This window comes from Saimiri boliviensis, chromosome 5 (assembly GCF_048565385.1).
Source record: "Saimiri boliviensis isolate mSaiBol1 chromosome 5, mSaiBol1.pri, whole genome shotgun sequence".
NCBI classification, from domain to species: Eukaryota; Metazoa; Chordata; class Mammalia; order Primates; family Cebidae; genus Saimiri; species Saimiri boliviensis.
Window position 1 is genome coordinate 77,799,429 of NC_133453.1, and position 25,521 is coordinate 77,824,949.

Below are 25,521 nucleotides of genomic sequence, written 5' to 3' on the forward strand. Positions count from 1 at the left end.
TGATGTTTTCTCTATTGGGGTTCTCTTCCATAGCATAGACAATGCTTTCCATAGAGTACCATGTGTAATGAGCCTTAAACGTCCTTAAAAAACCTGATCTAGAAGCCGATTACAAGTATTGTATTTTGGGTCAAGTAGATCACTTTAACACCTTCTTAAGCATTAGCTTATGGGATTCTAGATGGCCAGAAGCATAGTCCAATATCAAAAGAATTTTCAAAGGCATTTTCTTACTGGTAAGGTACTTCATGACTTTGCGGACAAAGCATCAATAGAACCAAACTAGAAAAAAGGTTCTCATTGTCCAGGCCTTTTTGTACAACCAAAAGACTGGCAGGTGGAATTTATCTTTGCCTTTCAAGGATCTGGGGTTAGTAGTTTTATAGATAAGGGCAGTCTTGATCATAAACCCAACGGCATCTGCACAAAACAGTAGAGTTAGCCTACTCCTTCCTGCTTTAAATACTGATGCGCTCATCCTTTGTGGCGTTTTTCCCCCAGAATTGGGCACTTTTGTCTGAACAGGCATTAAAAACCTGTTCAGGTTGGGTGTTGAACGATGAAACACATGGACACAGGGAGGGGAGCACTACACACTGGGGTCCGTTGGGGGGAAATGGGGGAGGGACAAGGGGGTGGGGAGGTGGGAAGAGATAGCATGGGGAGAAATGACAGATACAGGTGAGGGGATGGAAGACAGCAAACCACACTGCCTTGTGTGTACCTATGCAACAATCTTGCATGTTCTTCACATGTACCCCCAAACCTAAAATGCAATAATAAAATAATAATTAAAAAAAAAACCTGTTCAAGCAGATATCCTTTCTCCTACAAAAATCATAAATGAAAGAAAGTACACTTACAGTACTATACTATATTTGTTGATAAGTTTATGCATCTATTTATGTAATACGTCTGGAACAGTGGGCAACTACAGCTGTAAACCTCAATCTGCAGTACGTATCAAGCAATTCAGCTTTGTCTTGTAATGTTTTGACTTTTCTCTGCTTCTTTGGAGCACTATGGGCCTCACTGTGGCACTTCATATGGGTTCTATGGTTTTATTCAAGGTTCACAATATTATACAAAATATGATGAAAAATATGTGAGAACCATAAGAGATCATTTTTTACAGCAATATGCCGTTTAGTGGAGAGATGAACTGCTCAAGCAGAGATGGTTAACATCACAAGGTGTTTTAAGTGGTACTGGAAACACTTGAACCACATAATAGCAACAGCAAGTGGATACAAACATTACTACAGTAGTACAATAAGTACAACAGTAAATTGAATGCAGTTATGATTTAATACTGCATTTTTACATTTGTTTACATTTGTCTCAATTGCCAATGATACCATGTATAGTCCATAAGTGTTTGTGTACCTAAGGCCTGATAAAGTTCAACTTTTACAATAGATTTGTGTATATTTTATGGTAGTAAATGACACAATAGACTAGTATCTACCTATATGTTATGCATTTATGACATACTTTTTTCCTATTTGTTTTATATTTCTAAGCTACGCAGTTTGTGAGTTTTTTCAAATTGTCATAAATCTTTTTTTAAAAAGTATATATATACACACAATTTTTTTTTAGACAGTTTCTTTCTGTCACCCGGGCTGGACTGCAGTGGCACTATCTCAGCTCACTGCAGGCTTCATCTCCTGGGTTCAAGTGATTCTCCTGCCTCAGACTCCCAAGTAGCTGGGACTACAGGTGCGCATCACTATGTCTGGCGAATTTTTGTATTTTTAGTAGAGAGGAGGTTTCGCCATGTTGGCCACGCTGGTCTAAATCTCCTGGCCTCAAGTGATCTGCCTGCTTAGGCCTCTCAAAAAACTGGGATAACAGACATGAGCCACTGCAACTAGCCCATTAGTTTTTAATATCCAAAAAATATATCACTTTGGGAGGCAGATCAGGTCAAGAGACCAAGACCATCCCAGCCAACATGGTGAAACCCTGTCTCTACTAAAAATACAAAAATTGGCTGGGCATGGAGGCACATGCTTGTAGTCCCAGGGCAGACATAATAATTTTGCATTGTATGACAGCCAGTTCTGACTACCTAATCACTTCTCAGAGGTCACATCTCATAGCAGCAATGCTTCAACATTGGTATTACGGTCTTCATGTCTCTGAAACATTTTCTCTCATTACTGTTTCCAAAGACTTATTTCAGTTCACTCTGCATCAATAATCTGGATGTTTATAATAGCATGCATGCAAACCCCAAATCTCAATTGCTATGTATGTAAGTGTTAATTTTAAGGCTTATTAGTGTTCCTTCTTATAAAGCATGAGGATTACTCACTACACACCTTTAAAATACTATTTTTAAGTAAACATGAGGATATAATACCCTCACAATTATGAATAAGGAGTATTTGAAAATGTGAGATAGGGTGTCAGGTATTCAAAAGATTTCTCTAAAACACAATGATAGCAGCAATAGTAGAGAAAATGTTAATTTATTGAAATTGGGTCATCTTCTCAGTGACAAGAAGTATTTTATTTTGATTCACGGTAACATATGGTTCCCTGTCTCTGGCTTTTCATTCTTCAAAATAGAAATGATTTCATAGGTATTAGGTTATTTTCACAGAAGATTTTTCATAACCATCCTACTAACATATTTTTAACATCTTAAAGAGGGATTCAAATTATGTTTCAATACAGTAAAATTTCCAAATGTGTAATGCGACACCCATTTTTCATGTCTATTAAAAATAGACACCTTAAAATAGTATTACATATTTCATGTAAATTGCAGTACTATCAAAATCAGAAAAAAAATTCTTGTTAAAAATTGTTACTTTTATTAGGGATGGGGTCATGCTCTGTCACCCAGACTGGAGTTCAATGGCATGACTGTTGTAACCCTGAACTCCTGGGCTAAGCAATCCTCTCACCTCAGCCTCCTAAGTAACTGGGTTTATAGGTGTGAGCCACAGCACCTGGCAGAATTTTCTAAGTTAATAGAAATATTTCTCCTGTGTTGATGAATATTTATTTTTATGATAGCCACTAAAACCATAGAGCAATGAAATACAGACTTCAGCCAAGAATATAGAAGATCAAGATATGGGTCTGCTTCTATATATACCAAAACATATAATAGAAATAAATAACACAGAGAAATTTGCCAAAAGAATAAAGGTCTCAGCCTCTTAGCAGACTCTGCTGGAATCTGCAGCCGCATCAAAACCACCATTATGAAAGTAATATCAAAAGCCACAAGAGTGAGAAGGTATTTAAAACATATAAAACAAAAGACTTATTTCCATAATATGTAAAGAACTTCTACAAATCAATAAAAATCCAACTAAAAATATTACTTTAATAGGCACTTCATAGAAGAGACTATCCAAATGGCCAAAACCATATTCAATGTTACTCAATCTCATTGGTAATCAAGAAATATAAATTAAAACAATGAGATATAATTATACATCTTAACAGAATGGCCAATGTTAAAAGAATGAATTTACTAAGTGTTAGTAAGGATGCAAAGAAACAAAAGTTCTCATACCTCATTGGTGGGAATGTAAATGTGTACCCCAATTTGGAAATTTATTTGGCATTAGCTACCAAAACTGAAAATATGCATGCCCTGTGACTTAACAATAGATAATTTCATTACTCGGTATGAAAAATGCATATGTATACAAAAAGACATATACAACAATGTTCACAGCAGTATTATTTTTAGTATCTCCTAATATTATATGATCCAAACATCATCAACAGTAAGATGCAAATATACCATGCATATAGAAGCACATTAATACACTATACAATAATGAAAATGAATACACTGAAGTTACATCCAAAAACTTTGGTGAATTCCACAAACGGAATATTGAGCAATGAATTCCTCATTCATTTGTATAACATTCAAAAGCAAGCAAAACACCCAGTGTAAAAAGAAAGGCCAGAGATCCTTTTGAGGAGGAGGGAAAACATAATGACTTATAATGATCACAAAGGGAGTTTCTAGAGTGCCCATCAAGGAGGTAGTTACATAGATGCTTTGGTGTGATAATTCATTGGGTTCTATATGTATGTTTCTATGCTTTAACACTTGTGAATGCTTGTCTTAAACTTTACGATAAGATACATTTGTAAAAACATCTTGATATTCTTATATAACACCTAATTGGGAGTTAAAATAGGAACAGAAATCCATTGCCCACCAAAAAGTAGCTCTTTGAAGTCATGTTTCTTTATTTACTTCATTTTTCCTGAAGTGTGTGCACAATTTACCATCTAAGACTGGTAAAATCCTATTATAATTCCAGGACTATGTTAATTTATTCAGTATCTTTGTATACATATTTCAAACATGTATTTAATAGAGTCTGTATTTTTTAGATTTATTTCTACTTCTTATAGATTAGCTAATTGTAACTGGCATAATCCTATCATCTTTCCTATTATTTTTCTGGAGGATGAGGAAAAAAATAAACGTTCCAAATTTCCCTTATCTTTCATATTTCCACTGACTCAAGCTTATGTTGCAAACTTACCATTTTTAAACAGATTATCTATGTTCTCAGTTGAAAATATATTTTCAAATAATACAAGGTGAATAGAAGATGACATCAAAAATAACAAATGTGAAATTTTAGCAGCTTTCTGTTACTGGGGAGTTGATTGTAATATGAAGGAGAATTAATTAATCATCATCACATTCATATAAACAAATTATTGTATTTATTAAGTACAGTAGCCAAAGTAGGTTGAACTTATTTGTGAGCATCAAAATTTTTCTGTGTGAGCAAAACGTCACCACCATCACTACCACACAAACCAAAAGCTGGTCCCTCTTTAGACTCACCTAGGAATCATAGCCCAGCCATCAGGTCTGGTAGACTGGAGCCAGTCATTGTCTGTGATGTAAGTGTAAACTTTTTCAGCTGTATTAAAGGCCTGTTCTTTTACCTGAATGCAACACTAATACAACTAGGTTTCTGTGTTTGTTTGTTTTTTAACAACAATGGATTCTATTATTGAGTCTTATAATAAAGAAGGATTCTGCTGATGTTGCTTATACATTGGATTAATAAAACTTTTTAAGAGTGCCCAAATTCCAGGTTCATCCATGTCCCTGGAATTTGGGCACTCTTAAAAAGTTTTATTACTCCAATGTATAAGCAATATCAGCAGAATCCTTCTTTATTATAAGACTCAATAATAGAATCCATCATTCTCAGCAAACTGACACAAGAGCAGAAAATCAAACACCGCATGTTCTCACTCATAGGTGGGTGTTGAACAATGAGAACACATGGACCCAGGGAGGGGAGCACTACACACTGGGGTCCGTTGGGGGAAAATGGGGGAGGGACAGGGGGGTGGGGAGGTGGGAAGAGATAGCATGGGGAGAAATGACAGATACAGGTGAGGGGACAGAAGGCAGAAAACCACACTGCCATGTGTGTACCTATGCAACAATCTTGCATGTTCTTCACATGTACCCCAAAACCTAAAATGCAATAAAATATATATATATATAAAAGAGTGCCCAAATTCAAACATTTTCCAAAAAAATCTTTCTGTTAAACTGATGCCTGCTTCATAATTTGGTCCCAAATTATTTCATGACTTCACAGATTCATACTGCAATTTAAAACATATATCTAGCTTCATAGAAGAGATATCTGATACGCTCTTAAATTCTGCTCTATTCTATACTTCTTTGGAGGTTGAATTCCAAATAACTTTGAGGTACCTGCAGTAATAGCTTCAAAATATTTTCTTTAGAGTACTTCCAAGTAAAATAACTATTTTTTAAGTAGGCAGAAATTTTCTTTAATGCCTTCAGCATGGATATATCATATATTCCCACTATGCAGAATATCAAAAACCAAATCAAATAGGATGGTGTTTAGGGTTTGGTTGAAGTCTCTGTGTGTGACTGAGTACTTACTATAGCAAATAAACTGAGGGTGGAATAAGGATAAAGGCAGAGGATTAGTACTAGAGAAACTGAAAAAAAGTAAAATCCAGAAAGTTCCACTACTGGAAACCACCAAGTGCCAGACGTTTGTACCTGATAAACTGTATTAGGTCTAAATATCAGTAAAGATATTCAGATAATTGAAGGAGGAAAAAGATAGGGGGCATCCAAAAATAGCAGCTAAAATGTAAAAGAATCTGGGCCATTGGACTTATTTCCAATTCTCACCAAATTGAGAAGCAGAAGCTTCTCAGAATCTGATTCTTGATCATAAGTGGTTATTTAAATAATTTGGAATACTTCTTAAAAATGCCAGTGCCTAGGGAAACACCCAAGATTAATTAAATAAAAAACCTTGAGGGCGAAGCCTAGCAGCAATTATTTTTTAAAAGCTACTCAGATGATTCTAATGTTCCAGAAGGTCCAATAAGTACTGTTCTAGAGCATTGTTTGTCAAATTTTAAGAGGCATGTAAGTTACTGTATTAGTCTGTTTCACATTGCGATAAAGAAGTTCTCTGAAACTGAGTAATTTGTAAAGAAATGAGATTTAATTGTCTCACAGCTCCACATAACTTGGGAGGCCTCAGGAAACCTACAATTGCAGTAGAAGGGGAAGTGGGCACCTTCTTCACAAGGTGGCAGGAGAGAGAGAGAGCAAAAAGCAGGGAACACTCCCTTATAAATCCCTCAGATCTCCTGAGAACTCATTCACCATCATGACAAAAGCATGGGGGAAACCACCTTCAAGATCTAATCACCTTATTCCTTTGACACATGAAAATTACAAGTCTCTCCCTCAACAGGTGGGGATTACAAATGTAGATGAGATTTTAGTAGCGACACAGAGCCAAATCATATCAGTTACCTAAAGACATTTTTATTGTACAGATCCTGACTCAAGTGGGTAGGGCCTGAGATTCTGCATTTCTGGCAAGCTCAAATTTGATGCTAATACTTTTGGTTTTGTTCTTTGAGGTAGAAATTTATTTTTACCATTTTTATTATAAAATAAATGGTTTATTTATTAAAGAATTTTTAGAAGCTAGCAGTACAGCTTTCTTTCTTTATGTTTGGCAACTTTAAAAATAATTCCAACTTCTATTTTAGATTCGGGGGTACATGTGCAGGCTTGTTACATAGGCATATTGCATGATGCTGAGGTTTTGGGTATGATTGATCCTGTCACTCAAGTAGTGAGCAGCATAGCACCCAATAATTACTTTTTTAACCCTAGTTCCCCACTCTTCCTCTTCTCTTTGGTGGCTCCCAGTGTCTATTGTTGCCATCTTTATGCCCACAACTACCCAATGTTTAGCTCCCACTTACAAGTGAGAACATGTGGTATTCGGTTTTGTCTTCCTGCATTAATTCACTTAGAATAATGGCCTCCAGTTGTATACATGCTGCTACAAAGAACAGAATTTTGCTCTTTTTTATGGATGCAATGTATGTTATGGAATATATGTACATTTTCTTTATTCAATCCACTGTTGATGTGCACCTAGGTTGATTCCATATCTTTGCTATGGTGAATAGCACTGTGATGAACACTCACATCCATGACTTTTGATAGAATAATTCGTTTTCCTTTGGGTATATACACAGTAATGACATTGCTGGGTCAATAGTAGTTCTGTTTTAAGTTCTTTGAGAACTCTCCAAAACGCTTTCCATAGTGGCTAAACCAATTTATATTCCCACCAACAGTGTATAAGCACACCCTTCTCTGCAGTCTTGTCAGCATCTGTTATTTTTTGACTTTTTAGTAATCACCATTCTGACTGGTATGAGATAGTATCTTATTGTGGTTTTGATTTGCATTTCTCTCATGATTAATGATATTGAGCATTTCTTCAGATGTTTATTGGCTGCTTATATATCTTCTTTTAAGAAGTGTCTGTTCATGTCTTTTACCCACTTTTAAATCACATTTTTGCTTGTTGACTTGTTTAAATTCCCTATAAATTCTGGATATTAGATTCTTGATGAACCAAACTTTAAATAAAAAAGTTTCCAGAGCAGTGGATATTAACTTTCTGTGTAGCTATCAACAGCTCCACAGAAGAATCACCTGGGGGTACTTTTTTAAAAATATTCATGCTTAGGCCCCAGGCACAGAGATTATGGTTAGTGTAGGGGTTGAGCATTAGCATGGTTTTAGAGCACTCAAATGCAGTCAATACTGAGAACTACTGTTCTAGAAAAACTGGCACGATGCATACAGTTATGGAAAAATAAATAAAAAGAGGCACAGGGAACAAACAAATAATAAATATAGCTTAGTTTTATTTGTTCACTAAACATTTGTAAGATGATACAAATATATTTTCTCAAATATGAGAAAATGATGAAAAGTCATCATTAGAGCATAGCCCAACAGATAATCCATTCCTAGTGTCTAAGAGGGCATCTCCGCTAACTTTAAGCAGATGGAACTTGAAAGAGAAAAATATGCCAAATTGTCACTTTTGTACACTCTAAGACTTCCCCTCATGAAACAGAAAACATTTAAAAACGTGGAAGATACTTAGTACATCTTACACTCTCTGCCCATCTGCCCATTCTTACAGACAACCATCCTTCTATCATGGCGGTGCAGGATACCTAGAGTACTTTTCTTTACACACTCTGCCACCAACAACCATGCTGCCCCGCGTAGAACAGGGCATTTGAAAAGTGTAATGCTTATAATTACACATACCGTTGGAAACATGAAACATACTGGTAGCAGCCTCATTAAGCAATTTTAGGATAAAGCTGAGTAGATATAGCAGCAATCTACCTTGCCTTGTTTAAAAATGAGAAAAAAAAAAACCTGGGAGTCCATAAAAAGTACTAAAAATCAATCAAGAGTAAAAATAATCTGACAGTCCAAAGGAAGATCATAGCTCTGAAAATTATCCACTTTAGCATAAAAAGAAACTATCCAGAAATCACTGGAGATACACTCTACCAAGCAGAAAAAAATAAAAAGTAATCAGGAAAGGACAGGCTAAAATGTAAAGAAAACAGAATGAGATAAGAAAGAAATTCAAAACTAAAAATTCAACAGCAATATCAAAACCCATAATAAAAATCAGAAAATGCAGGATTTATACTGCAGATAATCAAATGGTAATATAAAAGACTAATATTAAAATACAAAGGAAAAGGATACGGGGTAGAAATCAGAAGTCTGACAGGTACTTGTATGTTCATCACAGTGCTATTCAACACAGCAAGGACATGAAATCAATTAAGTGCCATCATGGTGAGGTGAATAAAGAAAATGTGGTATACATACACCATGGAATACTATGCACTATAAAAAGAGAAACATCATGTCCTTTTGCAGGAACATAAATGCAGCTGGAGGCCATTTATCCTAAGCAAATTAACTCAGGAACAGAAAACCAAACACTGCATGTTCTCACTCATAAGTGGGAGATAAACACTGGGTACTCATGGACATAAAGATGGCAACAACAGGTACTGGGAATCACCAGAGCTGGGAAGGAGGGCAGGGAACAAGGGTTGTATAACTATACTCTGTGCTCACTACCTGCATAATAGGACCATCCATACTTCAAATGTCAGCATCATGCAACATACTCATTTAACAAACCTGCACATGTACCCCCAAATCCAAAGTTAAAAAAAAAAAAAGAAAGAAAGGTACATGTGGTTAAAATGTTTGAAGAAAGTAGAGGGATATAAGCAAAGAAAGTCTTCACAAAGATATCAAAGTAAACTGAACAGAATAAAATATAATAGGAAAATGTTCTCTAGGTAGAAAACTATCTATGTATGCAGGCTGGAAACACTTTTTAATACATCTACCATTAGGTCAATCTTAGCAATTTTCTTCATTAAGGGACACAGAAAAATGTCTATAAACATTCAGGACTAAAATAGATAAATCTAAAAATTAAGATAAAAATAGGAAGACTAGACTTATCTGCAATACTTACTAAAGCAAGATATTAAATAAAGCAAATAGAGCAATATCAAGAGATATTTAAAAGTAAAATTGTTATCCCAAATATTTATATGCCATTAACTCACATATCTGAATGACTAAAGGTGGATTTGGAGGAGGTTGGGGAACTGCTTAAAATGGTAGAGACTTTATCATGTTTAAAAGGTGATAAGAACAATCTATTTGAAGAGGAAGAGGTCAATTAAATTAGAAATGGCGTAAGTTTCCAAAGTGGTGAGAGGGAATAGAAAATAAACATAAAGGAAAAGATAACTTCATTATTTTCGTGCAGTTTTAACTGTTTAATAGGAAGAAAGGTTGCAGCTATAACTTTTTAATAGGAAGAAAGTAAAGTGAGTTATTTCTGATGATATATTTTCCCTCTGAAGTAGAAAGCAAGATTACTCTAAGTAATGGTGGAAAGAGAGGATGTTGAGGATTGATGAAGAAGGTGAAGAAAGTTGAAAAATAATTATTTTAAAAGTCAAAGATACACAATGGAATTAGGAGGAGACGTTGATTGTCTCCCTGAGTCACAATTTTATAATGGTTACAATCTGCCCTGTTGAATGATGATTTCCAGCAGAGTATCTCTGCTTGTGGAAGCAAGGAGAAAAAAGGGAAGTGGAGAAACACCAATATAAGTATGGCTTTAAAAGCCAGTAGAAGAAAAGAAATTATTAAAATCAGAGAACAACTGAAAGAAATTGACATGCAAAAGTCCATACAAAAGATCAATAAAATGAAAAGTTTGTTTTTTGAAATAATAAACAAGATTGATAGACTACTAGTTAAATTAACAAAAAAAGAGAAGACCCAAATAAGCACAATTAGAAATGACATTACAACCAATCCCACAAAAATACAAAAGATATTCAGAAACTAATCAGAGACTCTCGTGAACATCTCTATGCAAACAAATAAGAAAATCTAGAGGAAATGGATAAGTTCCTGGAAACACAAAACCTTCCAAGATTGAACAAGGAATAAAGTGAAAACATGAATAAGCCAATAACAAGTTCTGAAATTGAATCAGTAATTTAAAAAAACCTACCAACCAAAAAAAGCCCTGAACCAGATGGATTCACAGCTGAATTCTACTAGATATACAAAGAAGAATTGGTACCAATCCTACTAAAATTCTTCCAAAAAACCGAGGATGAGGGGTGGCTTCTCACTAACATGTTATAAAAGCCAACATCATCTTTATACCAAAATCTGGCAAAGACATACATTAACAGGAAACTTCAAGCTAATATCCCTGATGAATATAGACAAAAAATCCTCAACAAAATACTAACAAACTGAATCCAGCAGCACATCAAAAACTAATTCGCCATTATAAAGTAGGTTGCATTCCTGGGATGCAAGGTTGGTTCAACATACACAATTGAATAGATATGATTCCCTACATACACAGAATAAAAGCCAAAACTATGTGGTTATCTCAATAGATACAGAAAAGTCCTTCAAGAGAATCTGCAATCCCTTCATGATAAAATACCCTCAACAGGCTAGTCATTGAAGAAGCATGACTCAAAACAGAAAGAGCCATCTATGAAAAACACACAGCTAAAATCATACTGAATGGGCAAATGCTGTAACTATTCCCCTTGGGAATCAGAACAAGAAAGGGATGCATACTCTTACCACTCCTATTCAACATAGTATGGGAAGACCCAGCCAGAGCAATCAGGCAAGAGAAAGAAATAAAAGGCATTCAAATAGTTAGTCAAACTATCTCTCTTTGCTGATGATTGTAATTTTATAAGTAGAAAACCCTAAAGACTCCACCAAAAGGCTATTAGAATTGACAATTTCAGTAAAGTGTCAGGATACAAAGTCAATTTACAAAACTCAGTAGTACTTCTATATACCAATAACACTGTATCAGAGAGCAAAGCCAAAAACTCAATCCCATTTATGATAGGCACACACACAAAAAATGAAATACATCTAACAAAGGAGGTGAAAGATCTCTACAAGGAGAAAGTACAAAACACTGCTGAAAGACATCCGATAACACAAATAAATGTAAAAATGTTCCATGCTCATGAATAGGAAGAATCAATATCATTAAAATGACCATTCTGTCCAAAGCAATTTACAGGACTCAATATTATCTCTATCAAAATACCAACATTGTTTTTCACAGAATTAGAAAAAACTATTCTAAAATCAATATGGAATCAAAAAATAGCCCAAATAGCCAAAGCAATTCTAAGCAAAAAGAACAAAGTAAGAGCCATCAGGTTATCTGACTTTATACTATACATTAACCTAAACAGCATGCAAAAGCAGACACATACAGCAATGGAAAAGAATAGAGAACCCAGAAATAAAGCCAGACACCTACAACCATCTGATCTTCAACAAAGACAACAAAAATAACCAACAGAGAAAGGATTCCCTGTTCAATAAATGGTACGGGGATAACTGTCAAGCCATATGCAAAAGAATGAAACTGGATCCCTGCTTTTCCCTATATACAAAAATTAACTCAAGTTGAATTAAATAATTAAATGTAAGACCTTAAGTTATGAAAATTATAGAAGAAAGTCTAGGAAACACCCTTCCTAATATTAACTTTGACAAATAACTTATGGCTAAATCTCCAAAAGCAATTGCAACAAAAACAAAAATTGACAAGTGGGACCTGATTAAACTAAAAACCTCTGCAGGCAAATCTCAGTAGTCTAAACAGACAGTTTACAGAATGGGAGAAACCATGCATTCAAAAAAATGTCTGATACTCAGAATCTCTAAGCAAAATTTAAACAAATTATCAAGTAAGAAACAAATAATCCTATTAAAAATGAGCAAAGGATATGAACAAACACTTCTCAAAAGAAAACATATGAGCAGTCAACAAACATATGAAGAAATGCTCAACATCCTTCATTATCAGAGAAGTGCAAATCAAAATTACAAAGAGATACCAACCCATACAAATCTGGATGGTGATTATTAAAAAGTCAAGAAATAACAGATGCTCACAAGGCTGCAGAGGAACTGGAAGGCTTACATACTGTTAGTGAAAATATAAATTGGTTCAGCCATTGTGAAAGATGAATGCAGCTGGAGGCTATTATCCTAAGTAAATTGACTCAGGAACACAAAACCAAATACTGTACCACGTTTTCACTCATAAGTTGGAGCTAAACACTGGGTACTCATGGACATAAAGATGGCAACAATAGACACTGGGAATCACCAGAGCTGGGAAGGATGGCAGGGAACAAGGGTTGTAAAATTAACTATACTCTGTACTCACTACCTGGGTGATAGGCCCATCCATACCCCAAACGTCAGCATTATGCAACATACTCATGTAACACAACTGCACATATATATCCCCTGAATCCAAAGTAAAATAACTGAAATACATACATAATCAAAATGTTTAAATAAAATAGAGGGATATGAACAAGGCAAAAACTATGAGCTAAAATATGAATAAATTAATAAGCTGAAATAAACACTTCAATGTCAGGACAAGGAGAAAAATGATGAAAAAATATAAAAGAGGGATCAAAATAAGTTGAAAATGAAACTGAAAGGGACATGCCTAATGATTTTTTTTTTTAAGTATTTAAATAAATGGGAGAGAAAATAATAGAAAATAGTACATGTTTAAACATTTTAAAGAACTAATAATACACATTCTCATTAAATATCAACCAAGAAAAGCATAAAAGTCATAGATATATTTATATATCTCAAAACATCATAATAAATGCAAAGCTAAATACCAAAAGAAAGGAAATGATTTAAACTCATAAAAATATAAAATCCAAATTAAATATGGAACAATAGATTTTTATCTCTTTTCTTGACATGTTCATGAAATTGACAAATCAATGGACATTATGTTGAAAGTTCTGAGTTAAAATACCTGTTAATTTGGAATTGTATACCTAGCTAAATTATTTTTCAAGATTGTGAACAAAATGCAAATTAATTTATACAAGCAATATAAACTACATTTAATTCAATTATTTACATCTTTAAGAAATCTATTAAAACATTTTAAATAAAATGCTGTTTCCTGTTAAAAATGAAAATAAAAGAGGCAGTAGAGGTATGAATAAAACGAAAACTTAGAACCTAAGATATTTAGAATACTAGTATTACTAAATAGACTACTGGTAATATTAATGAAATACTAGTAATGCTAAAGTATTCCTAAATTGCATGCTGTGCAATCAGAGTAGAATAAGCAAATAAAGACAAACTTAAGGGGTTAAGTAGTTGCAAAAGCAAGAAAGGAGTGAAACTGTGGTCAGAGAGAAAGATAAGTGAATTAGTGCCTTCAGGGTTAGAATAATCATGGATGAGGAGGTAAGCTAAGTACAGTGACTGAGAAGGTCACAAGTTATGGGATAGTCAAGGAACTGAAAACCAGATTGTCATTTATGTCATTTACATGGGCTCTCATGGCACTCAGAAAATTTTGACAACTACAAAAACACGTATTTTGGTATTCTTAAACACTTTTAAAGGGAGAGCATTCACAATAGTAAAAAGTTCACATCTGAAATGGTTTGGCTATGTCCCCTTCCAAATCTCATCTTGAATTCCCACATTTTGTGGGAAGGACCTGGAGAGAGGTAACTGAATCATGGGGTCAGGTCTCCCCGTGCTATTCTCATGATAGTAAGTAAGACTCATGAGATCTGATAGTTATTATAAGGGGCAGTTTTCCTGCACAAGCTCTCTTTGCCTGCTGCCATCCTTATAAGATGTGGCTTGCTCCTCCTTGCCTTCACCATGATTGTGAGGCTTCCCCAGCCATGTGGGACTGTAAGTCCAATTTAACGTCTTTCATTTGTAAATTGCCCAGTCTCAGGTACATTTTTATCAGCAGCATGAAAACATACTAGTATGATAAATTGATACAAGTAGAGTGGGGTGCTGCTGAAAAGATACTCAAAATGTGGAAGTGACTTTGGAACTGGGTAACAGGCAGAAGTTGGAACAGTTTGGAGGGATCAGAAGAAAATAGGAAAATGTGGGAAAGTTTGGAACTTCCTAGAGACTTGTTGAATGGCTTTGGCCAAAAACCTGAGAGCAATATGGACAATAAGGTCCAGGCAGTCTCAGGTGAAAATGAGGAACTTGTTGGGAACTGGAGCAAAGGTAACTCTTGTTATGTTTTAGCAAAAAGACTGGCAGCATTTTACCCCTTCCCTAGAGAGTTGTGAAACTCTGAACCTGAGAGAGATTATTTAGGGTATCTGGCAGAAGAAATTTCTAAGCAGCAGAGCTTTCAAGAGGCAACTTGGGTGCTGTTAGAGGCATTCAGTTTCAAAAGGGAAGCAGAGGATAAAAGTTCAGAAAATTTGCAATTGACAATGCAATAGAAAAGAAAAATCAGTTTCCTGAGGCTAAATTCAAACCAGCTGTAGAGAATTGCCTAAGTAATGAGGAGTCAAATGTTAATTCCAAAGACAAAGTGGAAAATGTCTCCAGAGCATGTCAAAGGTCTTTATGGCAGCCCCTTCCATCACAGGCCCTGAGGCCCAGGAGGGAAAAGTGGTTTTGTGGGTCAGGCAAAAGGTACCCATGCTGTGTGCAGCCTAGAAACTTGGTACCGTGCATTCCAGCTGCTCCAGCCATGGCTGAAAGGGGCAAATGTAGACCTTAGGCTGTGGCTTTAGAAGGTGCAAGCCTTGGCAGCTTCCACATGGTGTTGAGTCTATAGGTGTAAAAGAGTCAAGAACTGGGGTTTGGGGACTTTTGTCTAGGTTTCAGAGGATGTATGGAAATGCCTGGATGCTCAGGCAGAAGTTTGCTGCAGGAGCAGGGCCCTCATGGAGAACCTCTGCTAGGGAAGTGCAGAGGGAAATGTGGGGTTACAGCCCCCACAGAGAGTCCCCACTAGGACACTGCCTAATGGAGTTGTGAGAAGAGGGCCACGGTCCTCCAGATCCCTGAATGGAAGATCCACTCACAGCTTGCACTTGTAAGCCTGGAAAAGTGACAGACACTCAATGCCAGCCCTTGAAAGCAGCCAGGAGGGTGGCTATAACCTGCAAAGCCACAAGGACGAAGCTGTCCAAGACTATGGGAATCTACTTCTTGTATCAGTGTGACCTGGATCTGAGACACAGAGTCAAAGAAGATCATTTTGGAGCTTTAAGTTTTGACTGCCCTGCAGGATTTTTGATGTGTATGGGGGCTGTAGCCTCTTTGTTTTGGCTAATATCTCCCTTTTGGAATGGCAGTATTTATCTAATGCCTGCACCCCAGTTGTATCTAGGAAGTAACTAGCTTGCTTTTGATTTTACAGGCTCACAGGTGGAAGGGACTTGCCTTATCTCGGATAAGACTTTGGACTGAGGACTTTTGAGTTAATGCCGAAATGAGTTGAGACCTTAGGGGACTCTTAGAAAGGCATGATTGGTTTTGAGATGTCAGGACATGAGATTTGGGAGGCCAGGAGCAGAATGATATGGTTTGGTGGTGTCCTTACCCAAATCTCATCTTGAATTTCCACATGTGTGGGAGGGACCCAGTAGGAGTTAACTGAATCATTGGGGCAAGTCTTTCCTGTACTGCTCTCATGATACTAAGTCTTATGAGATCTGATAGTTATTTTAAGGGGAAGTTTTCCTGCAGGAGCTCTCTTTGCCTACTGCCACCGACATAAGACATGACTTGCTCCTCCTTGGTTTCCACTGTGATTGTGAGGCATCCCCAGCCATGTACAACTGTAAGTTCAATTTAACCTCTTTCTTTGGTCAATTGTCCAGTCTCAGATATGTCTTTATCAGCAGTATGAAAATGAACTAATACAACACCCTAAGACTGAAACTTGGGGATCATCAATAAAAGTGCAAATGGAAATTAAATTAAGGCATTTTCCCCTGGATTTTTAAACCATTTTGAATAATAATGATTATTTATACAAATTATCAAGAGTTTATACAATTAAGCTTTACTTCTTAATTCTATTTCCTATACAATTCTCAACTTCAAAAAACAAAGATCAAGCTTTAACTCTCCACTTCTCTCCAACCTGCCCAACATCTTTTATAAAAATATAAACAATTTTATGAGCATAAGGTATTACTCCTAATTATAAACTGTAGAAGCAAGTATATTATCATAATTAATTTAATAAAGACAAGGAAAAGGATTCTTACCAAATGAAGGTGACTCCCTTCCATCCTCTAATCCTGAATCTCTCTCTCTGTCTCTCTTTCTGTGTTTATGACCACGATGCCTGTGACGTCGATGGCTTTTTCTTCCTCCCAAGGGTACATGTACTCCAATAAATAGTGTTCGATGACCTTCATTAGGAAATAAATGCACAAATTAAACTCCAAATTATTCCAGGGCACAGAGGTGATAATTTACATGTAATGAAGACTCGATTTAATTTAATTCAGCAAATAATTGTTGATGTTTATGATACATAAAGCTTGGAGCTTGGCACTCTCTTCTGGCATTTTGCCTAATTAAGTATACCATAGCTCTATCACAAACATTTATAATACTAATTGTTTGCTTAAATATTTTGCAATGATCACTGTCTTTATAATCTCTATGTATCTATTCCCCAAGCTTAATTACACCCTTCTCATTAGAAAAAAAAAAAAATTGTTGTATCTTCTCTCTACCTTCAGATAATTGTGTTATCTCATCAATTCCCTTCCCTTCACAGTTAAGTGTTTTTTAAAAAGTCACTATCCGTAATAAAACAGGTTTCACTAAAGCCTGTGTTAATGCCAAATCCCACGGAGGTTTTTCTATTCTCTTTCTGTATGTTGCACTTGATATTGGCCATCTATTATACTTAAAAAAGGTCCCAAAGCATAAGAGTTGTAACTCTGGCATATTGGTATAATTGTTCAATTTTATTATTAGCTATTGTTAATCTCTTAATGTGCCTAATTTATAAGTTAAATTGTATCATAGGTATGTATGTATAGAAAAGACACAGTATATACAGGGTTTGGTACTATCTGAGGTTTCAGATGTCTATTGGGGGTCTTAGAACATATCCCCTACAGATAAAGTGAGATTACTAGAAAAAGAAATGAGCTATCAAAACAAAAAAGACATAAAAGAACCATTAATGCATATTGCTAGATGAAAGAAGACAATTTTGAAAGCTACATGCTATCATATTCCAACTATATGACATTCTGAAAAAGCTAAAACTGTAGAGACAGCAAAAATATCAGCAGTTATTAGGACTTCAGTAAGAAAGTATAGGGACGAACAGGTGGAGCACAGGGCATTTTTAGGGAAGTTAAACCATTCTTGATACTGTAGTGGTAGGCATATGTCATTACACATTTATCAAAACCAATAGAACTGTACGACACAAAGTGTACCCTAATGTAAACTATGGACTTTGGTTAATAATTACCTATTAATGTTGTTTTATCAATTGCAACAAATGTACTGCATTAATGTAAAATGTGATTAATAGAAGAAATTATATGCAGTGGGGAGAGGAAATATATGGGAACTGTCTAAACTTTCTGTGCAATGTTTTTATAAACCTAAACTACTCTGAAAATAAAGCCTATCCAAAAAAGTTAACATTCATAGCTACCTATAGCACTAAGTAGCCATAGAGAAATTTATTTTATGAGGAAGCAAAAGGACAAGCAAACAACCAGATATTTGTGTCAACAAGTCGATTACATATAGGAGAATGTTGTATCAGGGGGAAAAAAACTCCAAAGAAAACATTAAAATACTAGGTTTAAACAAATCTTACTTTCTCAAGTGCCAAAGTCTACAAAATATTATAATGGCAATACTATGGATGAAGGCTATGTCCCCCTGAGGTTTATATTTGGAAGTCCCAACCCCAAATGTGATTGTATTTAGAGATAGGGCCTTTATAGAGGTTAAGGTTAAATGAGGCCATAGGAGTAGGGCTGGATTTAATTAAGGTTAAATGAGGCCATAGGAGTAGGGCTGGATTCATTCCTGTTCCTAAAAGAAGAAACACCAAAGAGCTATGTCTCTCTTGCTCTCTCTCCAAGCACACAAAGAGGTAACACAATCATGCAAGGAGATGGCAACTTCCCATAAGCCAAAAGAAAAGTCTTCAGAATGAGACCCACGTGGCTAGCCCTCTTGATCTTATGTGTCTCAGCCTCCAGAACTGTGAGAAAATACATTTCTGTAGTTTAAGTTTCCCAGTCTGTGGCATTTTCTTCTGGCAGCCTGTCAACTAATACAGCAGGGAAGGCCTAAACCAAAGCCATACGATAATAAGTTTCAGAAGACACGTAATTGAAATTGCAAGATTTCTAAACTATTCAATATATATCACTTAGGCTGATAGTGTTTCTTTGAAAGGGATAACTGAATTCTACTAAAATGAATGAGCCTACTTTAGTAGATATATTTGTACTTAAGTTATGTGATTTTTCAATAAAATGCAAAAAGGAAAATATTTATTTTTTATACACAGGGTTAAATTACCTCCAAATTCTAGCAGGATTGAAGGTGAGACTGGCATGAAACTATAGAATTAGTTATTCTTCTATTGCTGGAAAAAATACGATATTATATATTTTTTAATAGTGGATATAAATCTTTTATAATCCTAAAAATAATTATAGATCAATCCTCTGGCAAACTGAAAGCTGAAAAATAGTTTCTATATTCAGGTTTCTGTCCTGTATGCATTCATGGAGGCAAGTGAAAAACTGTAATTGGTTCAAGTACCAGATTATAGACAATTAAAACGAACAAAAAGCCCTTTACCAATAAGGCTCAATTTTGAAAAAAGAAAATAAAGGAAAATGAATTAATATCTATATGTGTTAAGTACTATTTGTTATTTTATTGACCACAATATTAAGTTATATATGTACGAAACAATAAAGTATTAATTAAAAACATGATCTCTGAGATTGAGTCAAATGCTTACATTCATATCCATATCATTTATATTTATGCAACCTTGAAAAAAGTACTTTATCTTTCACTTTATCTATAAAATGAAAAGATTAGTAGCTATATCTTTAAGAAAGTGGTTTTTTTCATCATTCATGAAACAAAAGGTTCAAAAAAGTTGTCACATTTTAAGTCCCACAGTTGACGAATAAATGTACTTTCTCTCTCTTTAGAGTTTAAGACAGATCAACAGAGCACAGGGAATTTGAGGAAGTAATCAGTTGCTACCTCTTAACTATTGAAGAAAATGTTGAAAATGTAGGTGGCAACGTTAGCATCAGTTGGGGAGAATACTGTCTTCTCTCCTGTAATTCCTTTTAGGTTAAAGCTTTCTTTGATTAAGGTAGAGATGCTACCTGTCAAAATTAGTACTAGTGTGATGCATATTGCACAGTCTCAACTACAGCTAAAGTGAGGTGGGAGGGGGGAGTTGAAGAAAACAGCAGACAGTTTAATTTTGAAATAGAATGATAGGAGAAATAGTAAAGAACAAAAAATGGTAAGTGAGAAGCTGGGCAAAAAAGACTAAGAGGTAATAAGCAGGATATGAAGGACAGAAATGATAAAAACAGCAAAATTAAAAACAGAGAAAAAATACAAATAAAGAAGAAACAAGTAGAAAAGTTTTATGAGAATAGGAAAATGGCCTCAGGAAATATGGTAACAATGATTGCAGGAGACATCCTTATCTATGTTATCAGATAAAGCAAGAGAAAAGACAGTCAGTCTCATTAGTTTTGCAACACATGTAATACTCGTGAAGTTATAAGCTGGTAAAAATTACCTTTGTTCTCTCATTTCTTCCCAGCTGCTGAAACCCTTCCAGTGAGCCAAAATGAATTTTCTAAGTGTTCCCTTTACTTTCCTAGATCTAACATAAATCCGTCTTCTCTGGAGGACAATGCTTCCCCTACAACCTCTCAGTGACGGCTGCTTCTCTCCCACAGTTCTTATGCAAGGTGGAAAGGTGTTATTCTTGTTCCTGTGATGTCCGGTTGGGTGAGTGGAATGAGCAAAGTGGTGCTTCTTTGCTCCATTCCGACATTTTCAGACCATTTCCCCATATCCTTCCTGACATCCTTCAGATTTAAATATCATGGTCGGTATTACTCACTACATACTTTTGCCTCATGGTTGCTGCTATCTACTAAGGTCCAGGTAATTCCCGCTCAACTATCTGAGCTCTTTGCACACTCATTCTCCTCCGTACTGCCTTACTTCTTAAGATTTCAAAACACATGTAGATGATTTTTGTGATATTCTGGCCTTTCAATTTCTTGAACTTTAATCTTCCAATGATCTTTTCATCCTAGGCTTTTCATTGGCAATAATTACAACCCCTCCACAATCTCAATTTTATGCATTCCACCCCCAAAGTTTGTAAATATAAGCAAGGCGGGTATCTCTGAGTTGTCCACTGATGTATTCCAAATACCTAGAACAGTACTTGACAGTTTTTGGTGCTCAAAAAATATCCATTGAATAAATAGATCTTTTATAGAGAGAGGATGATTTTCAAGTGAAATAGACAGCAGACCTAATAATGCATTATACTACTAAGCACTGTATGAAAGGAATGGAAACAAGCTAAAAGCCACAACTTTATAGCAACAGTACTGAAATTGCTAAAATTCATGATTGTGGAACTATAGAGAACATGTTTTCATGGTTCTGCATAGTTAGGGACTTATAAAGCAAGACAAACTGAAATCTGGATTAAAGATGGACTGAATAGATAGAGACCTTCAGAGATATGCAGACAATTACCTTCTAGAGGTCTATGTTTACATTTCAAAGAAGAACAAAATCTCAGAGCTACTGGTTTACATTTCAAAGGGTTTAAACTGGGACTTCCTCATTCTTCCCCCTAAAGATTTGCTTATTGTATATAAGGGAGATAAGGTTTCTCTTCCTCTCTCAGAAAAGGAGAAGACAAGAGAAGACCATTTGCTATATAAAGAATTTATATAGTAATTCCTATATAAATTCCCAGATTCATAATTTCAGGGCTCCCCTCATGTGCACATATCCCTGTCTTCTTTCCAAGGTGGCTATTGCTATAAGTGATAATAACGGTCTGTCTTGATCCAAAAACCTCATTTGTTTTCAGGACAAAATAAATAAATATAGATATTTAAAAATTACTAATATATTTAGGAGAGTTTCTACAAAGATTACATGAGATAATACAATAAATATAAAATATTAAAGGCAATGCCTGGTACATGGAAACTCTAATACATGTTAGTTCCCTTTTCACAATGCTAATGACTTAAAAAAAGGAAAAAGAAGGATGAATCATGTTTTCCTGTCCCATTTCATTTTCTTCTTGTTTCTCTCTGCATTACCAATTTTATAATGCCAGGAATTATCCTGACATAATTATCCTGACATTTTATAATTGTCAGGAATTATAACACTAGCCTAAAGAATTGGAGTCCTCTCAGGTCCTGCAAAGAATAGTATAGAAATAACATTTTCAGATTAATATTACCATAAATTTTTCCAATATCCATAATTCAATTTTTCACCCTGATAGCTATCAGTTGAGAAGGAAAAAAATTGAAGAAATTTAATGACAGGTGGTTATTGTTCTAAAATGACTTAACAATTATTAACCTAATTTGATTCACTACTCAAGAACACATAAGGAATAATTTTTATTTTATAAATAAAGGCAAAAACTTTAATTAAAGAAGGGATTCCAAAAAAAAAAAAAAAAAAAAGAAGGGATTCTTTTCAAGTGGACATTTCTTAAATCAATAAAATGGTCAACAAAATTAACTTTATATAATGTTAAAAATAAAAAATTAATAAAAATACAAAACCATTTAGATATGAATATGTTTTGAAAACATTAGTGAGTATGGAACAGTATCATTAAAAGAAAAGATTTTTTGAGATAAGCAGAGAACACTAGAATTTATTCAGAATTTATCTGCAGTTAGTACCATTTGCACAATTCAGGCTCAGAACTGAAAATGAGCTGATTCTTTTCTTTTGTCTTGTAAAACCTTATCTAAAATGCCTTCTTCAACTAACACTTCAAATAGTTAACCAAAATTTCTCCCTGCAGAATCTCTGTTAAAAAGCAAATTTTGGCTTCCAAAGGCCTATACAGAATTCATAATGAATTCTTAGAAAAATAATGCACAGGTAGAACACAGCTATTGGTAAGGAAAAGTCACAGAAAAATGTCAAGGTCCTCTCTCTCTCTGTCTCTCTCTCTCTTTCTCTCTCTCTCTCTCTGTCTCTCTCTCTCTCTTTCTCTCTCTGGCTGGCTGTCTCTCTCTTCTCTCTCTCTCTCTCTCTCTCTCTGAGACAGAGTCTCAGTCTGCTGCCCATTGCCAGGCTGGAGTGCTGTCAGCTCACTGCAACCTCCACCTCCTGGGTTCAAGCATTTCTCCTGCCTCAGCCTCCCAAGTAGCTGATACTACAGGCACATGCCACCATACCCAGCTAATCTTCTGTAATTTTAGTAGACACAGGGTTTCACCATGTTAGCCAGGATAGTCTTGATCTCCTGACCTCATGATCGGCCCACCTTGGCCTCCCAAAGTGCTGGCATTACAGGCGTGAGCCACCACGACTGGCCTTCTCTCTTTAACTTAAAGATATAGATATCAATTCAGACAAAATACAGTTTCGTCATTAAGAAAATCAAGGTTTATATATATTATTTTCTGAGCACAAATCCTGGATATTTGACACTTAAGTTGTGTGGATATTATTTTGTTAAACAGATTCAGAATTATTGAAAGTATTTTAATTATATAATAAGTACTAGTATTGAAATGATTCTTGATGTGACTATGGTCACACTAAACTGAATGTTTATAAAATGTGGTGAGGAGAGAGATGTATTTGGAAACCGATTAATAATGCTATTAATAAACTATTCTCCTTCATTTAGCTGGGAGGGAAGGGATCAAGGTGTCTACTCCTTAAGATCACTGTGTCTTTTTAGGTTGGGTTTTTATATGAAATAAACATAGCACAGTTGTTGCATAATGACTGAGTTGCTACAGAAATTTAGATGTGTCAATCACAGGAAAAGGTCAAGTACATTAAGCTCAGTAAGCATATAATGTTTAATTCCATGGTGACTCTAACAGAGTCAGAAAACACAAGGCATCATTAATCATAATACATCAAAGCACTCGAAGTCCAACGGAAATTTTCTGCTGAGAGAGAGAAACAGAGAAAAAGAGACTGAGAGAATAGCAAAGAGGTATTATTAGGCTACTGCATCATGGTTCCTTGTGTTGTTTTGTTAAAAGAAAAAGATAGTGTTAAACTAATGCTGGTCATACTCACCTGACCCTGGGAAGGTATTTATAATATAAAACGAAATGCTTTGTGACTACAACTATTTTAGATGAGATTAGAAATCTTTAAAGTCCTAAAGTCGCTCATCAAAAGGGCCACTAACTGAGATTTACTATTTTAGAAGGTACTGTGGCACATTTTCAAAATACTGTTTCTTACAAGTTTCCAACACTGTCTTGAGCAAAACATCAGAACTAAATTAACTTTGTATCTTGAGATAGTGTTTATTTTTAATCTTAGAACATAATAAGCATTTAATATGTCTTGAATAAGTAAATGAAACCTAATATGTGTTTTCTTTAAAAAAATGACATGATAATTCCCAATTTTGGTAGATCATAAAACAGCTTATGAGGCCGGTTGCGGTGGCTCATGCTTGTAATCCCAGCACTTTGGGAGGCCGAGGCAGGTGGATCACCTGAGGTCGGGAGTTAAAGACTAGCCTGACCCACATGGAGAAACCCCGTCTCTACAAACAACAACAACAACAACAACAACAACAACAAACAGGCTAATGAATTAAGCCCAACAATGAAAACAGCAGCAAATAATACAAATTAAAATACACATTAAAAGCATTAAACAATACCAATCTGTAATGAGGCAAATGTTCTTATGTGGTACCAGCCATTAAATGCTGTAGGAGTTCACAAAAGAGTAAAATCAAGGATAACCTAGGCAATGAGTGAAAACTTCATGGAGGATATAGGACTTGAGTTGCTCTTAAACAATAACCAGGTTTTACGTCAGCAGAGGAGTGAAAAGTTTAGAAAAAGGAGATAAAGTGAGCAAAAACAGAAGAACAATTGGGGGGAAAATGTGAAGTTCATATGAGAGCAGGAGAGAAAAGGCGAGATGAGATAGAGCACATATTTTTATAATCAGCAAAGCTTGCAATTTCACTATTATTTTAAAACATTTTGTTGTTTTAATTTGCAAGGAAGAGAAAGAAAATAGATCAACATATGTCCTAAGATCCTTAAAAAATGAATGCAAAAGAGAAAGTGGTACTTCCTTACCTCCCCAATCTCATTTTAATTAAATTATAAATTTTGAACAGCCCTGTCAATTTGCTTCAGGGAAATAGGTTAGGAAGTGAACAAAAAATGTAAAGCTGTAAAATTTTCCACATTTAGTTTTGTATTATATTAATTTAAAAGACATGTGCACATGTAGAAAGTAGCTCATTCTGAAAGTTACAGTAATTAAGAACAGAAAGGCTTGCCTGGAAAAACTGAGGAGTTGCTGAGGAGAAAAACAGATTTCCATGAGGAAAGTTTATGAAATTCAACTGTGAAACAATTAAAATATCTGAAAGCAAAGATAAAAACACT

General features: G+C 35.1%; 1 protein-coding gene across 10 annotated transcripts in view; it reads right to left on the reverse strand.

The window, feature by feature from the left end:
* SLC4A10 (solute carrier family 4 member 10) overlaps window positions 1-25,521 on the reverse strand; it is a 374,879-nt gene that overhangs the window by 174,540 nt on the left and 174,818 nt on the right. For all 10 annotated transcript variants that reach the window (XM_074399589.1, XM_010329677.3, XM_003921935.4 and 7 more), the window contains one exon: window positions 17,077-17,223. Coding sequence is in view for 9 of the 10 variants with exons in the window: in XM_010329677.3 (XP_010327979.1) it covers window positions 17,077-17,223 (147 nt within the window). In the remaining variant the exon portion in view is untranslated. The remainder of the gene's footprint in view (window positions 1-17,076; window positions 17,224-25,521) is intronic.